General features: G+C 36.2%; 3 protein-coding genes and 1 pseudogene across 5 annotated transcripts in view; all 4 read right to left on the bottom strand.

Moving 5' to 3' along the window:
• Positions 534 to 10418, bottom strand: LOC104771540 (annotated as a pseudogene).
• Positions 11747 to 14939, bottom strand: LOC104771541 (ketohexokinase-like). Of its 3 annotated transcripts, XM_010496076.2 has the most exons (12): positions 14597 to 14939; positions 14432 to 14521; positions 14248 to 14325; positions 13911 to 13985; positions 13754 to 13806; positions 13462 to 13612; positions 13242 to 13352; positions 12714 to 12840; positions 12502 to 12602; positions 12283 to 12409; positions 12128 to 12180; positions 11748 to 12012 (listed from the first exon to the last, which is right to left on the bottom strand). In XM_010496076.2, the coding sequence occupies exons 1-12, from the start codon at positions 14642 to 14644 to the stop codon at positions 11920 to 11922; spliced, it is 1107 nt and encodes a 368-aa protein (XP_010494378.1). In that variant the 5' UTR covers positions 14645 to 14939; the 3' UTR covers positions 11748 to 11919. The 3 variants fall into 3 exon arrangements, with proteins under 3 accessions (XP_010494379.1, XP_010494378.1, XP_010494380.1); XM_010496077.2 differs by lacking the exons at positions 14432 to 14521; positions 14597 to 14939 and having other exon boundaries at positions 11747 to 12012; positions 13754 to 13831; XM_010496078.2 differs by lacking the exons at positions 11748 to 12012; positions 12128 to 12180 and having other exon boundaries at positions 12269 to 12378.
• Positions 16073 to 17497, bottom strand: LOC104771543 (putative F-box protein At3g19560). The gene has a single exon (XM_019242145.1). It carries the CDS (start codon positions 17376 to 17378, stop codon positions 16239 to 16241), a length of 1140 nt encoding a protein of 379 aa, XP_019097690.1. The 5' UTR covers positions 17379 to 17497; the 3' UTR covers positions 16073 to 16238.
• Positions 17800 to 19923, bottom strand: part of LOC104771544 (proteasome subunit alpha type-6-B) — a 2549-nt gene continuing 425 nt past the window's right edge. The window contains exons 3-9 of the mRNA XM_010496080.2: positions 19726 to 19807; positions 19532 to 19628; positions 19356 to 19414; positions 19155 to 19237; positions 18651 to 18746; positions 18362 to 18421; positions 17800 to 18223 (exon numbers count right to left, since the gene is read on the bottom strand). Coding sequence (XP_010494382.1) covers positions 18131 to 18223; positions 18362 to 18421; positions 18651 to 18746; positions 19155 to 19237; positions 19356 to 19414; positions 19532 to 19628; positions 19726 to 19807 — 570 coding nt within the window. The 3' untranslated portion in view covers positions 17800 to 18130. The remainder of the gene's footprint in view (positions 18224 to 18361; positions 18422 to 18650; positions 18747 to 19154; positions 19238 to 19355; positions 19415 to 19531; positions 19629 to 19725; positions 19808 to 19923) is intronic.

Here is a 19923-nt window from a genome sequence, read left to right on the forward strand (position 1 = left end):
GCCAACAACCCATCCCAAAACTGTCGTTTAATTTGTCTTTTAACGGTTTGTCTATTGTCTTTTAATTTGTCTTTGCTGATGCTTATTCTTTTTTTTTTTTTTTTTTTTTTTTTNACAACAATAAAATTGACTCAAAACAGCCAATTCGAAGGAACATTGTTAACGTAGGTAACTTGTTGCGGAAGCTTGCGGACTCGCCGTGCTAAATTATCCGCTTTACCATTCTGTGCGCGTGGGACGTAAACTAGGTTGAAGGCAACGAACTCCTCCTTATCTGCCTGAATGTCCTCCAAATAAGGTAGAAAAGCTGGCCACTCTGTTGGCGAAGACACCATCTTCACTAAATCCGAGCAGTCGGTGAGAAAGATTACAGATTGATTATCCGCCCCAATCATGCATCGCATAGCCCAAATAAGGGCCTCGACCTCGGCATGAAGAGGAGTAAGGCTGCGTCGAAGGAGTAATGCTTATTCATTCCAACTAAAAACTATACCAAAAAGAAATTGAGAAGAAAAAACAAATGAAGCATCATATGTTCCAAAAAAAACCACTTAATGAATCATATAATGGAGCCTGTACTGTTCTTAAAACTTTGTACAACAAACAAAGGGATCTTCAACTTTTCAACATATAATATGGTCACTCTAAAAACCTTTATAAAAAAAAAACGGAAAACTTGAGGTCAAAAATAATAAATAAATGAATAGTTGAGAATTACAGAAAACATCCAAAACAAAGAGGAATTTACACCTTTTCCCATCTTCTTTTCCTTTTGGTTCAGGAAGGCCCCTCCCTCTTCCACCTCAAACTAAAAAATATCACAGAGGAAGAGCTTTTTCAGAATCTGAGCTTCTCAACTTTCAAGAACTTAGTGCAAGAATACAAATGCTGGATTCTCAAGAAGTTCTTCTGCTGGTTTAATTCCTACAAAGTCCTTCTCTTCCATCGAACTTGAGATATCATCGATTGAGAAAGGAATGCTGCAAAATTAACAGTTACCAAAACAAATTGAAGTTAGCTGTAAAGGATGGATCTTGGATCATTATAAATCCCAAACCTTAAAACTTGTTAGAAGTGTATGTTTTCTTTGCATATCAAAAGACATAGTCTTACCTGGAATCATCATCCAACAAGAATGAATCACTATCTGCATCATTGGATTCCTCTGTCATGAGTGCACGCATACTCGATATAACCTGCGATATATTTTGATTTTTGTTCAGCATCTCTACAAAGGTTCCAAACTGAACAAGAAAATTGATAATTTTAATTTCAGGTTGGAAGTCAAAGAAAAGTTTTAGGTACTTCTTGTGAGACGCTTCGGGTGTTATAGCTATCATCCCAGTATAAGGTGCAAATACGGTAAAGCTGCTGGACACTAAGGACCTGTAAAAATATGAAAGAAAAAAAGAAGAGAATGTTAGGCAATTAGATTGACCATCAAGTGTGTTTCTAGAAACTTGAAACTTAGAGCCTTACCGGGCAAAGATCGTTTGCTATTTCATCGTATGAGATTCTGTATTTCTGGTGGATAACCTGCAGGCAAAAAAAGAAGAAGAATAAAGTAATGTTATTGTAGTTTAAAGGATCAATGATTATCAAGAAACAACTAAATTTTCCTATATGGACCAACCTGAGTTCAACTGAAAACTGTCGCTACGCTAACTAGTCTATGGATTATTAACATGAATGTAGGAAGTATAACATACCAAGAACCCAACGGCTTGTCTGATATGTTTCAGTTCTTCCCAAGACGGCCCAGCATACTGCCAAGTCACCGAAAAGAAGAATAATTTTAATAGGAGGATCTCAAAAGTATTTTAGTAAGAAATGATGACTAAGAAATTTTACTTCTTTGGCTTGACAACACCATAGCTCTAGTTCGGCAAGCCCGGATTTTACAAATTCACCATTGCTAAATGTACAGCACTCTTTACGCAGAAGGAGGCTGTAAGTTACCAGAAAAAGCCATGTAAGTCAGGACACAAAGTGCATAGTTTTGTAATAAATACGTCAACCAGAATTAAACTTACCTGTTGAAAAGTTGTACGTTGATGAAAGAGAAAGTTTGAGAGTATATCTTCTGGATGAGAACTAAAGGAACCTGAACATGTCATGTAAAATATGAGAATCCATGTATTGGAGTGAGAACACACAGTACAATGCCAATGTAAACACTATAATTTCCCTTACATGATTTTCTTTCAATGTGACAAGAAGCGAATTGAGACCGTCGATAATGCTTTGCCAGTGAACTGCAGGAGAATCTTTTCCAAAGGACCTACCAGATCTTAGCATACCTCCTTTAGAAGATCTCGGTGCCTGAAGTTTTCATTTAGAAAAACAAATCTATCATCAAAAGGGAGGGGCAAAAAAAAAGCATCAGAACATTATGATACAAAGAATCCAGCAACAAACCTGAATGCATAGAGAAAGTAAAATTGATAACTCTTTCTTCAAGTTATCCCTAACCATCCCAAACATTTTCTCAACATAGGCTGCAAGCTGTTGCTTGAAAAGCAGAGCAGGGTACTTGGCCTCCACTGGTCGGACCACTGCAAGAGCAGCAGCTTCTGCTGCTGCAGCAAGGTTGCCTGAAGCGGGTGACGAGCGGAAGCTCTGGTGAACAAGACAGGGAGAGAAGATCGTTAAGAGTGATATCATAAGCAAAAGTTAAACCGAAAAGTCATATTAACTCAAGAAAAATTGTAATACAAACCATGGCCATCCTTCCAAACAAAGAAGTTGAAGCTGGTGGCTTCTTGCTTTGTGTTCCTCCGCTGCCCCCGGTTTTAAGACTTTTTTGAAGCAAAAATAGTAGTGCCGATGTGGTTGTCAACCAATACGCCAAGTGACTATTGTCATCCTCATTCTGAAAATATCATCAGAAAGGTGAAACTTCCAAGTTTAAGTAATCTTGATCATGATCTTGCATAATCAATATTTCAGATAAGCAAATGACAAAGCCACACTACAGACAAAGTTCTTAAGACATTTCAAAGAAATTTAGATCTTGGACAGACCAATATCCCATCATGTGTGTAAATCCTACACTGAAACAATGTAAAGAAATGCATTCTCAATTACCTCGATTGCAGAACCAATCATCTGAATCAGACGATCAAACACATTAGTCTTCTCAGATTCGAAACACTTCCAGTGAAGTAGACACTTGTATATCGTAAATGCAGCCACAGGTTTTCCATTACTGAAACCGATGTTGTCTTTTACACAGTCAATGAGAGCATCAACATTCATCTGCAGTGACAATACAAATCAAGTTAGCAGAATTAGTTACTAACAGCTTTGTGAAGATATATAACTATGAAGTAATTGGACAACATACAATTTGACGTTCTGCAGCAGATTTAACAGGCTTGCCATCAACTGGTGTTGTAAACTCGGCTTCCTAGAAAATAGACTTCACAGATCAATAAACTATTGGAAAAAAAACATGATGAGAAACAAGTGACCGAGATAGCTGGTTGGAGGAACTATACATTGAACTCGGTTTCCAAGTTTGTTTGGTGGCCATTTTCCAGATTCTACAAACAGAATGAAGACAAAGTTAACATCTAATGGCTGGTGAGAAGGTAGCTCAACGAATACATTCGAGAGTTGCAGAGAAACTTTCTACCTTAATAGGTACAGTTGGAGGATGTCCTAGGTTTGTCCTCACAGGAGTGCTTAAGATTGTTTGCTGATGCATAATTTTCTTCTCAGCTTCCATGTCTAATATTTTCTCTTCAAGCCTGCAGATGAAACATCAGACATAATTCGAACAAGGCAAGTAAGGAATCACCCCCAAGAGTTCCCAACAATGCTCCGGGAGATTAGACTATTACAAAGGATACCTTTGCATTGCAGTCGTCAACTTCACTAGTTTAGATTCAGCCTCCAATGCTTGCTTTAGTCTATCCTGGCTAATCTTGGTGGTCTCTTGAAGTTTTTTCTCTGTCTCATCGATCTTCATTTCCAGTGAACTCACCATACCCTGTATAAGACGAGCAATTCAGACAAAAAGACATCGTTTTTCAGCAGAGTTTGTAATTTGGAGAGATCTGTGTAATTAGTGTTCTCAAATATTGCATATTTTGGCTCTTCGCCAGTAAGTACGCTACAACTTTAAAAAGTTTCACAAACCTTCAGCTTTTCATTTTCATTTGTGATCTTGTCCATTAATTCCTGATCAACCACAGGAATCTCCTTAATAATTGGGGCAATCTCGGCAACTTTCTTGGCAGCTTCACGTTCTTTAATAAGCAATGCCTCAGTTTCTTTGCACTTAAGTTGCAATTCCTCCAAAGAAGACTGCGCTTTTGCACTTTCTTGTTTTTTGGCCTCTTCCAGGTCAGTCTGCAACGTTGAAAGAGGATGCAAAAAATCTCAACAAACTTCATAAAATGCAAGAAACTCAAAGAAATTAGGGGTAGATTTGCCAAAAACAAAATCTGGTTCTTCAAACAGCAATCTCACCCTAATCCGTTTCTCTAACTGCAATCTCCAAGTCAGGTCTTCAACTTGCTTCTCTAGCTTGTTCTTGGCTTCTTGAAGTGCTCCAGTTTCTCGAGCAGCCTATGTGTAAAATTCAAATTAGAAAAAAAGGTCAGTTAATTTCATGCAAAACTATATCTCCGCAAGTGAGCCTCTGAGACAAAAGACCATGGAACAACACTAGACACAGAAAGAAACCACATCTCACCATCTTAAGCTTTCGAAGTTCTCCACGAGCAATCTTTGATCTCCATGCACATTGGGTCGTGATAGCTGCTTTCTTTAGTTTTCTGTAATGTAGTCGAGCCAAGTATCCACGACACCAAGTCTATAATAACATTAAACATTACCACGATCAGAATATGACAGAGAGAACAACTGTTTCGTCGTCGTGTATGAAACAACCAATCTCATTATGAACATTGGTGTTCTCTGACGAGTTGACCTTCTAATAGTACCACACGTCTGCGATGTTGATTTAGTTGTACCTGAATTATTATTGCAGCTTTGGTCTGCCTTCTGTAAGATAGTTCTTTCCGGGCAACCATACCACGCATACCAGCTTGAACCGAAACAGCAGCAGAAAATAGCTCTGTGTAAGCCTTTCTAGCCAGAAACCTACGCAAGTCTCTCTGGATTGTTAAAGCAGCTGCTTCCCTGCGCATGCCTTCATATATACTTCTAGCGAGATAACCTGACAAAAAGAGAGATACATAGGTTTGACACAAGTCAGTCAAGAATTTAAATTAAAGGAAAATGACTAAGAATAATAGACATGTTCGGCAGAACATTGAAATACCTCTGCAAACTGACTGAATTTGTTTAGCAGAATTACGCAGAACGATGAAACTCTTTTTAGCAAGATATGACCGAACTTTTCTCTGAATTATGCTTGCTGATCTTCCCAAGACCTCAGTCCTTCGGGTATCCAAGTCTGCCATTTGTCCAGCCCTAAGAAAAACTTTTGTCTTGCCAATCTACACAAGTAAAATGTCAGTGCTCCAATCTATGTAGCTTATACAATGAAAAAACCTTGAGGAGGCAATTACCTGGTATCCTTCGAGTTCCACTTTGTCCAGAAGCTTCTTGCATGCAGCAGGGTCATCAGAGCTGTTATAAAAGGAATCAGTTAAGACATGTCAACGTACTGTATCACTCACCAAATGGAACTCCTAAGAGGGAACATCTTACTTCTTTACCAAGACTTCTGGAGCAAGAATACCAAATCTGGCCAAGAATTCGTCAAAATGTTTCCTAGTAGGATAGCCAGCACAACTAATCCTGATTGCCTCCATCACTCCCTAAAGTCATGAACACAAACAATATCCTTCTTTCAGAAATAGAAATTTTCACGAGAAACTGAACTACAAAATCGAAAGAGAATGTCATTCGTACCCCACAACGTAATTGCTGTAAAATGTTTTCGTTCTCAAAGATGCCAGGCTTCAGAAGGTTATTTGGTTTTATACAACGAATATAGTGTGGCTCCGTGGTATTGAGAATCTCGAGCAATGAGACCAGTTGTTGCTGAAAAGAAGCACAAAATGGAATTAAGTGACCAAATTATTTTAATAAACTATGTAAAGTCAAAATTGGAAACCAAAGGTCAGACTCACCTTGAAACGGGTACCTATAGATGAGAATTTTGATTGTTTGGAATCATCAGACGCTGGTGGGAACAAACTTGCTACAAAGGAACAACTAGAAGAATTTAACAATGCTTGATGCTCGGCAATTACGTAATCTTTGTTCTTGTCCAGGAAAAGTTCTGTCTGATAAGTGACCTGGAACAATACCCAATGGTTGTTAGACCATATAACTATGGAACAATTACTGAAATTTCTTGGAACATTTTTTCACAATCATGTGAACCAATGAAAGCAACGGCTGCTCACATCACCAGCATAATGGCAAATGGTGAAGTCGCTACGAGCTAATTTTGGCTTGGTAAAGCGCTTGTGGTTTTTAAATGTCTGGTATAGCTTCTGTGCAAAAGTTTCATGAGTTGACCTTGGAAACATGCTGCACGGCAAAAGTCTCACTTCAGCTATATTGCTCAGAAAGAAAACCAAAATTGAGAAAGCAAACTGAAAGCACAGTAATTAACGGGCATAAATCTTAGATTGTAGAATAAATGAAAGAGTTCAGAATCAATAGCTTGGGTTTCATACTCACCAAGCTTCATCTAGCAGAGCAATAATACCTCCAGGTTTCTGAACACAAAAATAAGAAACAAACACCAAGAATGAGCATACAGAAAGGCTTGGACGCTTTAATGCTTTAAGAGTATCGCAAGACTATTCTGAATAAGCTAAATATACAGAAAGGTATCATCAAACCTTTTCTATTAGGTCTAAAATATCTTGATTGTCTACGAACTCTATATAGCTCCAGTTGATCTCTTCCTTCTTATATTCCTCTTGCTCCATTTTAAAGACATGCTGCACGGAAAGAAGTGTCACATCTCAGAACAATAGGCACTACAGAATTTAGAAAAGACAAATAATTGAAAAGTGTAAGAGTTTCTTCTAATCAAACCTGATTAAAATGCTGTTGAAGTTTTTCATTGGTCAAATTAATGCAAAATTGCTCAAAACTGTAATGAAACTTGAGATTGTAAGTATTAGGCCAAAGAAACAACAAGAAACAGTCATGAATAATTCTTTATCAAAAATGTTTCATCAGCTGCATTCTATATTGACATATATATATGTCTACATATCTAACAGTACTCTCCTTACAAAACAAACTTAGTCGGATAACCTCACAAGCTCACAATTTGATAGGCTGTAAGAAAATCTGAATCGTCCATGTTAAAAACAAGCACTAGCTTGACTATCAAACTGATCAGACCCATATATTATGGCGAAGTATTAGAGTTCAATCCACTAAAGGAACCCATCTAACCAATTATGAAAACAACAAGCATACCACTTAAGCACCTGTTTGTCTTGAAACTCTCGAATCCATAAATATCAAGAACACCAATCAAATACTTTGAATCAGGATCTTGACCAATTGAGCTATTTATCTTGTCAACAAGCCTGCAAGACCATAAAGGATTAGTATATAAAATGATGACAAAGCACCTTTGAGGCGTTTTCCTTCAAATAAGGAGAAACAGCTACTGAATATCTTCATCAGGGATAGAATCATGAAACCCACCAGTCAAACAATCTTGAGTACATGACTTTAGCCAAAGCATCTCTACTAAGAGTAGCAGCTTCTGGATCAAGAGTTTTAGTGATAGTTTCATCACGAGTTACCATGATACGCTTGCACAGAGAATCCTCAAGTGCTTTTTCATCACAGCTGGAAAGGAAGACGATATAAACAAGGAAACCTACTTCAGTCCCAAAATAGAAGAAAACAAAAGAAAACCAACATTTTCGCTCTACTAGTCGAGGCATTTTACCTGAGAAGCTCAGCTGCAGTCCTCAGATGAAACAAGGATTTATCATCTTTGGGAATCGATGAATCAATCTCTGCTCCCTTAGCAAATTCAACATTCCCGAGATGTAGAATAGCCGCCACGACGCTGAAAATAGCATCCTGAAACAAGATATCAGTAAAGTATAGAATCTGTTTACAGAGACAAATATAGCAGCTTTGGCTAAAATCTAACTGATGGAGATCTGTGATGAGTACCTGCTCCTCGGTACTGATCCCGACGACATCCATAGCCCGTCTTGTGGCATGATATTCCTCTGCATCATTTATACTATCCAACTCTAGACATTTAGACTGATTGAGATAGTGGTATGTCTTTGGTTTATCCAGCTTGAATTTCTTCACATCCTGATAGTAGAAATACATCATTTCAGAAAACAAGATATGCGTTCATATGCCAAACAAGGCTCAGATACTCGACAAGTTATCCAGTGTTACATACTCCGAAGTAAATTACAAAACTTACTTCTTCTGGAGCAGCACAAATCATGTAGAAACAGTGATAGTTTCTTTCAGGATCAGAGACCTGACAAACACGTGATCTTTCCAACAAATACGTCCTTATGGCAGCTCCTGATATCCTTCCCTTTTCGTCAAACTGAATCTCCACGAACTTACCAAAACGACTATAAAGTACACAAATAAAAATTTAAAAACACGTAAAGTGGCAGGGAAAATCTCAACTAATAGAGAAATGAGGAAACTATGTTACCTGGAATTATTGTTCCTGACAGTCTTTGCATTTCCAAACGCTTCTAAAACAGGATTCGACTGAATAAAAGACACAATTAAGAAGCTTATAAGAAACAAGTCAAAGCAAGAAAAGAAAAGAACAACATCATTTGCATAAAGAAGTGAGCATATAGACTATTAAGTTTTCCTTAATATGGATGACTACTAACTAGCATTAGTTTTTTTGAAGTTTTAGTTATTTGTTCACTCTACAGATGCTCATGAACAGGGAAAATGAATATTTGACTATCCTCTGAAGTCGTTAAGTTTCAGTTATTTGTTCACTAATCTAGAAAACAGGATTTGACTAAATGAAAGTATAGATGATGCTTTTTTTCACCTCCAAGACTTTCTGTTCAACACTTCTTCCCTCAGAAGCAGCTCTACCTCCCATGTAAGCAAGATATCTCATAAGCAACTTTGTGCTTTCAGTTTTACCAGCACCACTTTCTCCACTAACCAGAATAGATTGACTTACTCCGTCATTAATCATCTGTCTGCATTAGACCGAAGCGAGAAAACAAGCAATTTTACATATCAGGATCAACAACAACAACAAAAAACAAAACGCTCTGCCAGTGTGCATTAAAAAAAAACCTATATGCAGCATCTGCGACGGCAAATGGATGTGGACTAAGCTCCCCTAAGGCAGCTCCTTTATATTGAGCCATCATATGGCTACTATATAGATGCGGAAGTCTTCTAAATGGATTAACAGCAATCAGTATGCTTCCTGTATAAGTCTGGAAGTAAATAAAAGTTTTAGTCCACACATATCTAGAGTGCATATATATACTCTAAACCAAATAGGAGGGATTAACTCACATAAATCTCATTTATATCATATCTTGAATGCAAATTCTGTAAAACTCCAGGTTCATGCAAATAAGCAAGTCTTGTCATGTCGTCCACTCCAGATGCTGGCGCTTCCACATCTTTAGGATAAGCATTAGAGATTTTCGTAACAACCTGATTTTTCCGAAAATAGGAAAATCAAAAACTGCTTTGACAAAAGTTTTCTTGTGATTCTAAAAGAAGCACACGTACATGTTTCCCTGACGTGCAGAGAACTTTGATCTCTTCACCATTAACTTCGACAACTTCACCATCAATCCATGCTTCATCAGGATCCTCTACCCACACAAACGACCCAACTGAAGGATTGAAATTAGCAACCTGTAGAAAAACAAAAGGGGGTGTCAAATTCATTTCACTACTTCCACAGAGTACTTATCTCAGCTTAAAAGAAGAACTAAAGAATAGCTTCTTTTACGGCAATCACAACTCGGTACATTTACATTGCCACTATATTAGACTATAATAACCCAGTCATACGAAATGGCGAAAAATCAAAAATATAGCTTATGAAACGAAGATTCAGACAAGATTTAGACCAAATCGTCAAACCAAAGTCGTAGTCTGAAGTCAAATCTCAAAGACAGCACAAAGACATGATCCAGAAATTTAGATGATCCAAATTAATTCATTTCCCCCAAATTAAAACTGGATTTAATCAATAAAAAAAAATGAAGTTAATATTACCATTTCGTTTACGCAGATCAGGAGACTTGTGGATCTAGAATGAACCAAAACGAGCTGTATGAACTGCTTAAAGAAACCTTCAGAGAGAAGAAGTTGAAAGAAACTGAGATTTGGTGTGGAGAAGAAGACACAACAAAACTTTGCAAATCTAAAACGCGTTTGTTTCTCTGTAAAAAAAAAAAAAAAAAAAAAAAAAAAAAATTTCCCCCCGAATAGTTTTTGAGTATAATTAATTTTTCTTTTCTTTTTTTTGGCCTTTTTCGTGCCTCCCTCCTTTGTTCCACCTTCTTCTGTGGGGGATGATTTGGTCTGAATTTGTAAATTTACTTAAACAGCATAAATTTTACAATTAAGACATTGATTAAGACATATATTATATTCCTAAAGTACCCTTTGATTTTGCATAATCACGGAGCTAGGTTTCCTTCCGACACGCTAAACCAGTTTTGTCCGCTCGCGATATATATTTTTTGGGAAAATATCAATTTTTTTTTTTATTTATAAAGAAAACTATCAGTATTTTAATCCATTCTTCTTAATTGTATAAAGATCTTACCATAGTTATTATACACCGAAATTCAACAAGATCTTATCAGTTTATGTAAATGCCAAACGTTTTAGAATCTAAAGAGTCTAATAAGTAATAATCAATAAATTGTTTAGTTTATGTAAATATAAAATAATATTTGTTCATTTTAAATTAAATATCGTTTCAAAAAATAAAATCTTTTGTCATTCTGTATCTTTCAATTATAGCTTTTTTTAAAATTATTTGTTATTCCTATTTTTTTAATATATCAAGCAGTGTTCAAGATAGTCGCATAGGCGCCGCCTAGACTCTAGACGCTCAACAGACGCCTAGACGACCGTTTAAACCACCTATAATTACATAATATTATTTTAATATATATTTTTAATTTTTGACTACATATATTTAAAGGTTTAATTATAAACGTTCATATGCTATTAATCTAAATTAAATAAATGTATTTTTCTAATTTTTGTATATGATTTATGATTTATTATTTTTAACATATATTTTTACATAAATTTATATATAATTTTAAATATATAAATATAATATTATATGTTGTAAACGCTCAAACTCCGATTAGGCGTTCTAGACTTTAGGTTCTACGTCATTGTCATACCTACATATCACTTAGTACTTTCTTGAACACTAGTATCAAGCAATAAAAAAACTGATACACTATATATTAATATAACGAAAGATTGTTTTATCTTATTTTTAAAGTATCGATTAATGAAACTGATATCGTATATTAATGAAAGTAAAAATAAAACTTTAATTGTTTTCCTTTAGTATATGTGAAACTATCCTGTACTTATTTTTATTTTATTTATTTTTTTTTGTCAACAAAAAGAACCAGCTCAGATTATTCTGTACTTATTTTTATTTTAATAATAATTAAACTAGACATTCGTAATTTCTTATTGCTATATATCTTACCATTTAGGCATTTACACCTAATATGATTGAATTATTTCTTTTCCATCGGTACTTTATTCACATGGTACACGTAATGTAAGACGGTGTCACACAAACGAGAATCTGACTTGGCATTTCCCGCAACATATAATCTTTTATTTTTATTTCATTTTCATACAAAATAAAATACAGACGCAATTTAAAGACCTTGGGGTCTATTGAGTTGAGACGTCAAGAAGACAAAAGACAAGTTACGGTGGTGTTGCCAAGAACGTTGCAAGGTTTGGATCAGTACGAAACGGAAGAGTAGTTCGAGCTCCTAAACCTCTGCAGCAGCAAGCAGCCTACAACAAATCTCAAACGCAAATCCTTCAATCACAATTCCTATCAAAACGCGTGTGGCGCTAGCTTTTTAAAAATCGCGTCGGAATAAAAGAAAAGAAGAAGAACCAAACTTACGACTCGAGATGCAAATGTCAACATTTTGTCTGTAGCCATTTCAGTACACAAACCTGTAAGTAAAAAAAAAAAGGAACGTGAAGGAAGATTGTAGTCGGTTCACGCCCGGTTCAATGCATTTAGTGAACACTTGGTTTAGTAGTGAAGCGTATTACCATAGAGCAAAGCTCCGGTAAACGCATCTCCAGCACCAGTTGTGTCTATAAGCTCCGATGAAGGTATTTTCTCAGCTGTTACTATAACCAATCTCCCTGTAACATTCCCTGCCAGTCTAGTCACTAGCTGAATATGGTAAAAGAAATGAAGATATATATTCATTAAGAAAAAAAGTGGAACTTGTTAGAAAATTATGGATCTTTAAAACGTTTATTTACCGATGAATTGCAGACCGGTAACACACTCGTATAGTCTGTGCTTTGCTTCAGTGACTCGTGTAATTCATCTATGTCTCTCTCTTCTTCTGAACCTGAAACCTCTGTAGATACCACCAATGGCCATTTATGGTGAACATAAGTGATCCGAAGTAAAAAAAAAAAAAACTGTGATCATAGGATAATTACAAATAGGGAAATCGAGAATAACAAACCATTGGAACATCTCTCGAGCATCACACAACCGTGTTCCCCCAAAGTCATGATCACAAATTTTAGCTTTGGTAATCTAATGAGCATAGAGAGAAGTGCACTGGGAGATGATGGTGACTCTGTCCAATCCTGTTTTTCCAATCAACTATTAAGGTTTATATACACCAAGTGTGACACAATTTGATGCAAGAAATGTGTAACTAGAGTTACAAACCAACACATTTTCGGAGTTTAAGGTGTCAGAAAAGAGTAAATGAGCCATCTAGTTCAGCTTAAACTACACCATAGGTTCATTTCAACTCATAAGTTATAGATTCCATATATTTCAGCTTTTTAGAAACTTTTGTCACTCTTTATAACCACAGATTCCAAATTTTATGGTATCATACTAACTGATTTCACTAACTGTCAATACAAGAAACTCGTATACCAATTTGCTTGAATATGATGCTCTATTAGTCACATCACAACCTATATATATGAATCAATAGATCCGTTAGATTACAGATACGTTCCGAGAACACTCTCACCTGAGGGAAGTTAGTAGAGCAAATGGCGTAATCAGCTAAGTTAAGGAGCTCCTCTAGCCCTGCCCTTCTTTTCTCTGCATTGATTAAGATGGATATATCCTTGCTATGTGCCTGACACAAGAAAATAATCTCTTACTACAAGTTTCAAGAATAAAATGATGTGGTATGCTTGAATGAACTAGGTAAACCGTTCAAGTACGTACGAGAGCAAAACACACACCTTTTGCGCAAGAAGCAATTCGGCTTCACGGGACCTTCCATTTACATAAAGAACTCTTACTCCATCAAGCACAGATAAAAGGAGAGATTCAGTAAGGTCATCTGGGAGCAAAGGAGGATATCCTGGAGTGTATATACACGTACGCGTATTCCTATAAATTTTGTTATATGAAACTTCAAAACTCGATAGAACATCATGCTTTTTTGTTCTATATATCAACATTATATGACTAGCAAAATGGAAAATTCAAAACTAGATCAGAGAACACACAACAAAAGTTATGTTTACCCACGTTTGGTTATCTACAATGACGTAATTAAAATGAGAAGCTCCATCTTTAGCATTCTGAGATAAAGGTAAACAAAAAGAGCTGTGTGTTTTATTATATCATCTTACATTGAATTGATATTACATTGTATCAAAAAAGAAACTCTGTATCATAATCTTACCAAACAAAACGAAGTATCCACACCGCTAGATTCGAGTTCTTCAACCATATAGCGGCCTTGAGAATCATCAGCAACCTAAAACCATATCCAAAATTTCCTTGTGAAAACACACAAACTCTGTTATCTAACAATAACTTGTTCTTTGGTTAGTCTTGGTGGTTCAAGTCCAAAGGCTACATTTTTTTTTAAGTTTCTAACTATAATTTTCACCTACTAAAGTGTAAGAACTACAATTTTGACTTTCCTATGACCTTTCTCGCCACTACATTAACAACAAGACAAATATCCAAAACAGTACCAAAGACTTGAACGCAGAAGAGAAATTGTAAAAAGAAACCTTAGCTAAGATTCGACAAGGCAAACCCAAACGAGCAACACAAGTTAAAGAGTTGCCAGTGTTTCCTCCTCCTTGGACCTGCAAATATAAAAACACATAGAAACTAAAAAATCTCTCCAGAACTACAAAATTATATAAAGTCAACGCAGAATCAACAACATTAGCCAAAGCGAGCGTTATGGACCTTGGAGCTCGTGCACCGGATCTTCTGATCGGGATTTGGGAAAGACGATACTGTGACTAAGTAATCAAGACAGAGTTGACCACAACCAAGCTGCAATTTGCAGACAAATCTAATTCAGTTTTCTGTTTTTAATCAGTTCATGAGAATAAGAAGAGAGATACGTACGACGATTGGTTGGTGGCCCGGGATTGTTTCGTCGGAGAAAGATGACATGATCGGAGCTCCGCTCCGGCTATGGAGTTGGTGGAAATTCGAAGTGGTGGTAGAGAGGGAGAGATGTTTAGATTGCTAATTTATAGGGGGGACCAAGCTTTGGTTTGATTAGACCGTTAACTCTCAGTCGTATTAGCAGAATTTAAACCGGGAGTTCGTTCTCAGTGTAGTTTCCGTACAGCTTCTTTTGGTATTTCATGGAACTTACTTACCCCATAGGCCATAGGCATCATGGTATTGGTGGGAATATAAATCGGATAATAGAAAGACCAAACATGATCAAAGTAGAGAGACCACAACCACCACACAGTTCATTAGTTGAGAGAACGTAAATTATGGGTTTCGATATATTACTATAAAGAATTAAAAAAAAAAAAAAGACCAAAGACCCAAAAACAATTTTCAAATAGGATGCTTTTTCGTTTTTACTTTTGTTTATCGCTTTATCTTGATAATGATAATGAATGGTTAGTGGTTACATCATTTTTTTTTTCTTCACAATTTTAAGTTTTAGGAACGTGATTATGCTATTTTCTCTTAGTATTCACAGTAATTAATGATGAAACCAAGCATTGGTTAAAGTTCCGTCTCATTCATCAGCTCAAGGCTATGAAATGAATTAAGAGCAGCAAGCAGAGGAATATATTTGTACTAGAACTTGTAGAACACTCCACTACAATTTGTACAGACCTAAAGAGGTCAATGTTTGAGATCGTGACAATTATTTACACTTTTTATGTCTCTGATTGGTTAGGTCTAAGTACTTTTGAGAGTCCACCACGTCAATGGATACCTGCGAGGCTGCGACGATGGAACTAACTTGCTAATGGAAATTAAAAGAGCATCTCTTAGGTAACAGTAATTTATTTTTCAAAAAAATCTGTTTTAGACCAATATCTCCTAGATTTTGAGCCACTTTGGTTGTCAGTTGTCACCAATATTGTTGTGATTGCAGGGAAAAGCGGTGGTTCTGTTTTGAGTTGGCCAAGTAGACTTAAAACTAGCTGCTCCCTTTTTAATTTAGTTAACATGTGGAGGAATTGAGTATCCTACACAGCCGCATCTTATACTATAATTCATTTGGGCCCAAGAAAAGAAGTCGACCCCCTACTTTTTGTAAACCTTTACACACGAAACTGCAGTCTAGATTCTGATGATAACTACTACTAATAAACTATATATACTACCGCTGTCAAAAACTAGCCTTCTTTTACTTTACTCCCAGTAAAAAACCAACGTAGATAGAAGAAAAAGAAAAAAAAATCAATTCAAGAAATGATGGGTCTTGAGTCTTAACGTCTTTTTCTTGATCCTTATACAGTATCACATGTAACATGTCAGATAGTATTTGGCTTTATATAATGCGATGCAGCATCACAAAGAGAACACCGGATGGGTGAAATTGTCAAAATCAAAACTACAAAGGAGAAAATCCAATACCAACTACAACGGATCCATAAGTACCTAATTTTAGTTTCTGATCAAAAGAACTTGACGGAAGAAAAAACAAAACAAAAATGAATGACAAAAGGGATCATATGCAAGAAACAGATAAGGTATTGTAAATAGTACTAATGGACTAGTATAAGGACTCTCATCTTTTCCTTTTGCCACCTGCAGGTACTGGACCTTTATGGATCTGCACCGAACTTGGAACATAAGAGCACATAAGTGGGGGATGATTGGATTCCCCGAGAACCATTTCTTTGTAGCATCCATCCTCTCGAATCACGTAAGCTACGTTCTTGTTTCTTTTTTCTTTGTCTCTAACACAAACAACCACGGCTTTCCTCTCTTCGTCGATAACGAAGAAACTACAACGTTCAAGTGCAATATTACTTATTGGATTCAAGATGCTTTCATCTTTTACTGCCAAGAACTTCCTCCACGACACTGTGTTGGGCTCGATCTTAGTTGTAATCCATATCTCCAACTCATATGTATATCTGCGCTTAAGTAGCACTGCAAGTTGCTCTTCTCTAACAGAAGATAGAGTCACAATATCGTTGAAAGCATAGTCGTCAAACGGCAGATGAAGATGAGGTCCAAATCTCTCTCTTGTGAAATCAAAACAGACTAACCCATATTTTTTCTCCCCAAAACTTTGCCGAGCAACAAAGTAAGTATTTCCTTTCAAAGACACGCTGCGTTGATGAGACTCTATATCGCAATCATTAAAGACATCAAGAGCCCTCCATGAATTAGACTTAAAACTGTAGATTTCACAATCATTTATTCGGTTGTTAGTAATCTGTTCGTAACGAAACCAAAACCACAAGATTTTGTGGCTGTTGCTGTTGCTGTTGTCATATCCAATAGCAAACTTATCTAATATGTGGAATTTTCTTCTAGCTAGAATCCACCTGACTTGCCCCAAGTACGGGTTCCATGCCACAAGCCTTGGCATGAACTTGGTGACGCCGTCACACTCAAAGACTTCAGATATCTCGACTTGGTTAGGTAACTTACCTATCTTCTTTATACAACATGTATCTTCGTGGTTAAAGATTCCATGGAGATTGACGCCAATTAGAGAAACCCTAGAATCATAAAACATGATCAACAAAAACTCTTTGGCTGCTTTATCAGATGGGTACCTCTTTGTAAAGCTCTTATCCTTGGATAAACCATTCCATCCTTTGCAAGCAGATCTCACCGCTGGTAGAGACGTTATGGGAACTCTAGAGAGTATCTCCTCTATCAAATCCCGAGAAAGATCAATAATCATCGTCATTATTGTTGTCAAAAAGAAATCATGGTTTTTAATTTGCCATATCTATTTTTTTTTTTTTTAAATATATAGACAGATATAATGTGTAAGTCGTAACAAAGAGATTTGCTTATTTGGTTCTATCTAATTGTAACTAACAAAGAAATTATTATGGGTTTTAATTTCCCGTATCTTATTTGGTCCTATCTGTTTTTATTTTTCCCGAAAATACCTTTCCATGAGATTATATTTTTAAAAGTACACCTTTTTATTATTTTTCGGAAAAATACACTTCTAACTTCTTAGCAAGTGAAATGGCCAAATTATATACTTTGGTTCTATATGTTTCTTTAATTTACATTTTAGATAAGAATTATTAAGGGTTGACTAATTTAAACCTGATTTATGAAATCAACTATACGTTTGAGAGTTTTCCTGCGTAATCTATCTAATAATTCTTATAATTGAGATTAAAATCACCAATTACAAAGAAGTGAGGAATTGACCAATGGTAATGAAATGATCAGCCTCTCATCCAGTTTTTGTAATCGCAGTTCTTGATCATATTCATATCTACGGCGAATCTACAAGTTGTTGATCGGTACATCACTTTCAGAGTTCTCCAAATTACTCTTTCCTTTTTCTTGTTCTTTTTGAAAGATTCTCAGTCTATGTAATGTGCGTGTTGTTCCGTGTATAGTCGTGAATCTTGAAGATTTGAAGCAAAAGAAAGAGATGCATAGTAAGACTGATTCAATGTTTACATCGAAAAGTGATCAGTCGCGTTCACTAATGGCCGTCAAATGCTCCTCAATCTCCTCCGTTTCCAGGGAGCGGAAGATAGGGTTATCAGCTCTCACAACTCCCACCTGCCAAAACCAAAAACAATGTCCAGGAAAGGAATTTACATTAATTTAACAAGCTTTAACAAAGATTCGTTGATATGATGTAAAATACAACTTTCTCGCAAACATAAAATACAAGAAAGGAGTACAAGAGATTGATACCTCAATCTCAGTTGCCTTGAAGTCTTCTTGAAGAACAGATTGCAGAGCGGATATGGCAGTCTACAAAAGTAGGATAACTCAATGTCAGAACAGAAATAATGAGCTAAGTTATTTTTCTCAGAATCTTGGTTCCTAATAAATCTTTTAAAAAGTGAATGCAAATATCAAATATGAAACATAGCAAAGGAAGCACCGATAGACAAAAATGGTATTAAATGCTTTTTGAAAGTTGTTTCCTATATGCAAACTCTAAAGGAGGAAACAAGGAAGAGGATCGGCAGTGACTTACCTGCACTGTTTCATCATATGTGAAGGCAGGGTTTTCTTTCATTTTCTTCTCCAAGAAATTGATAGCTTCTTGCTCTTTCACACCAGCACTAGTTGCCTGCATCATATGTTTGCTTATTAGTTGAGACTCTTATTTCCATGCAACAATAACATCTGACATTGTAGCCTTCCTAAGATCGTGGATACATGGTCCAGAAGGTACATATTTACCATCTATGTCAATAGGTGCTCAATGGGTTGTTTCACCTACATAGTGAACCAATAACAACAACCAAAAAAACAAATCCCCTAGCTCTCAACAAACAGATTAAATTATGTAAGGAAACAATAAGACAAACATTGAGAGCTTTTCTCAGTACAATCTCTGGTTAGATACGATTAATAGAAAACCTAAATTTTTAAAAGAAGCAAGTGCAAGATAGCAGTAAATGCAGTAGCCTAGATATCAATATGTGTGTACGATGAGAGGAAGCAGAGGCCATCATAACAAGTAGAGTGGTATCACCTTGTGACCGTAAAAATGTCCAGCTGGGTCACACTTGTAAAGCAGGGGTCCTCTCTCTTCATCAATACCAAGAACCATGGCAACTTCAGAAAGACAAAAACCAAAAATGAGCCTTTGTCTTCAATTCAATATAACTAGCAAGACAATACACAAATCAAATATATAGACATGCAATAGGTAAGGAAGTGAATGCAAACTTGCCTACTCCAAGAGGTCTCATGTACGCATGTTGAGTGTAGACCTGTGACTTGTCGGCAATCCTGTCCGCAAAAATTAGTAAACTTCCTCAGTTACATACTTTCACAAGCGTAGAGGAAGATGAAAGTTACAGCTTAAATCCACAAAAAACTAACTAAAAGAAAACAAATGAAGTATACCATTTAGCAAGAATGTCGGCAGGCATCTCGTATCCATATTGAAACCTAAACTCAGCCGCCTCATTTCTTGCTTGTGTCACCAATGACCTTGAATCAGCTGGATCATTCCATTAAAAGGTTACAGATTTTAGATAAACACAAGCTTTGTAGAAATATTGAAAGCTAATGTTTTGGAGCGGAGATATAAAACAAACCTGTAATGCCAGTAGCTAACAATCCAAGGTACTTGGTTACAGGGAAAAGGTGAGATACACTTGACTGATCTAAAAGCTTGTCCTGTACAATTGCAAAATCGAAACTTTAACTGATAAAAAGAGACAAAATCTCGAATTTATTGGATCTACGAGCTAAATAAAGACGCAAGCTTTGAGTAACAAAAGGGGGGGGGGGGG

This window comes from Camelina sativa, chromosome 20 (genome assembly GCF_000633955.1).
Source record: "Camelina sativa cultivar DH55 chromosome 20, Cs, whole genome shotgun sequence".
In the NCBI taxonomy this organism is placed as follows: domain Eukaryota; kingdom Viridiplantae; phylum Streptophyta; class Magnoliopsida; order Brassicales; family Brassicaceae; genus Camelina; species Camelina sativa.

Coding starts and splice junctions, on each gene's coding strand:
- LOC104771541 (XM_010496076.2), bottom strand. CDS start 14,644: ATGTCATCTTTCTCCGACGAAACAATCCCGGGCCACCAACCAATCGTC. Junction 13,613..13,753: donor GTCATTGTAGATAACCAAAC/GTGGGTAAACAT, acceptor CAAAATTTATAG/GAATACGCGTACGTGTATAT. Junction 13,353..13,461: donor AATTGCTTCTTGCGCAAAAG/GTGTGTGTTTTG, acceptor TTCTTGTGTCAG/GCACATAGCAAGGATATATC.
- LOC104771543 (XM_019242145.1), bottom strand. CDS start 17,378: ATGACGATGATTATTGATCTTTCTCGGGATTTGATAGAGGAGATACTC.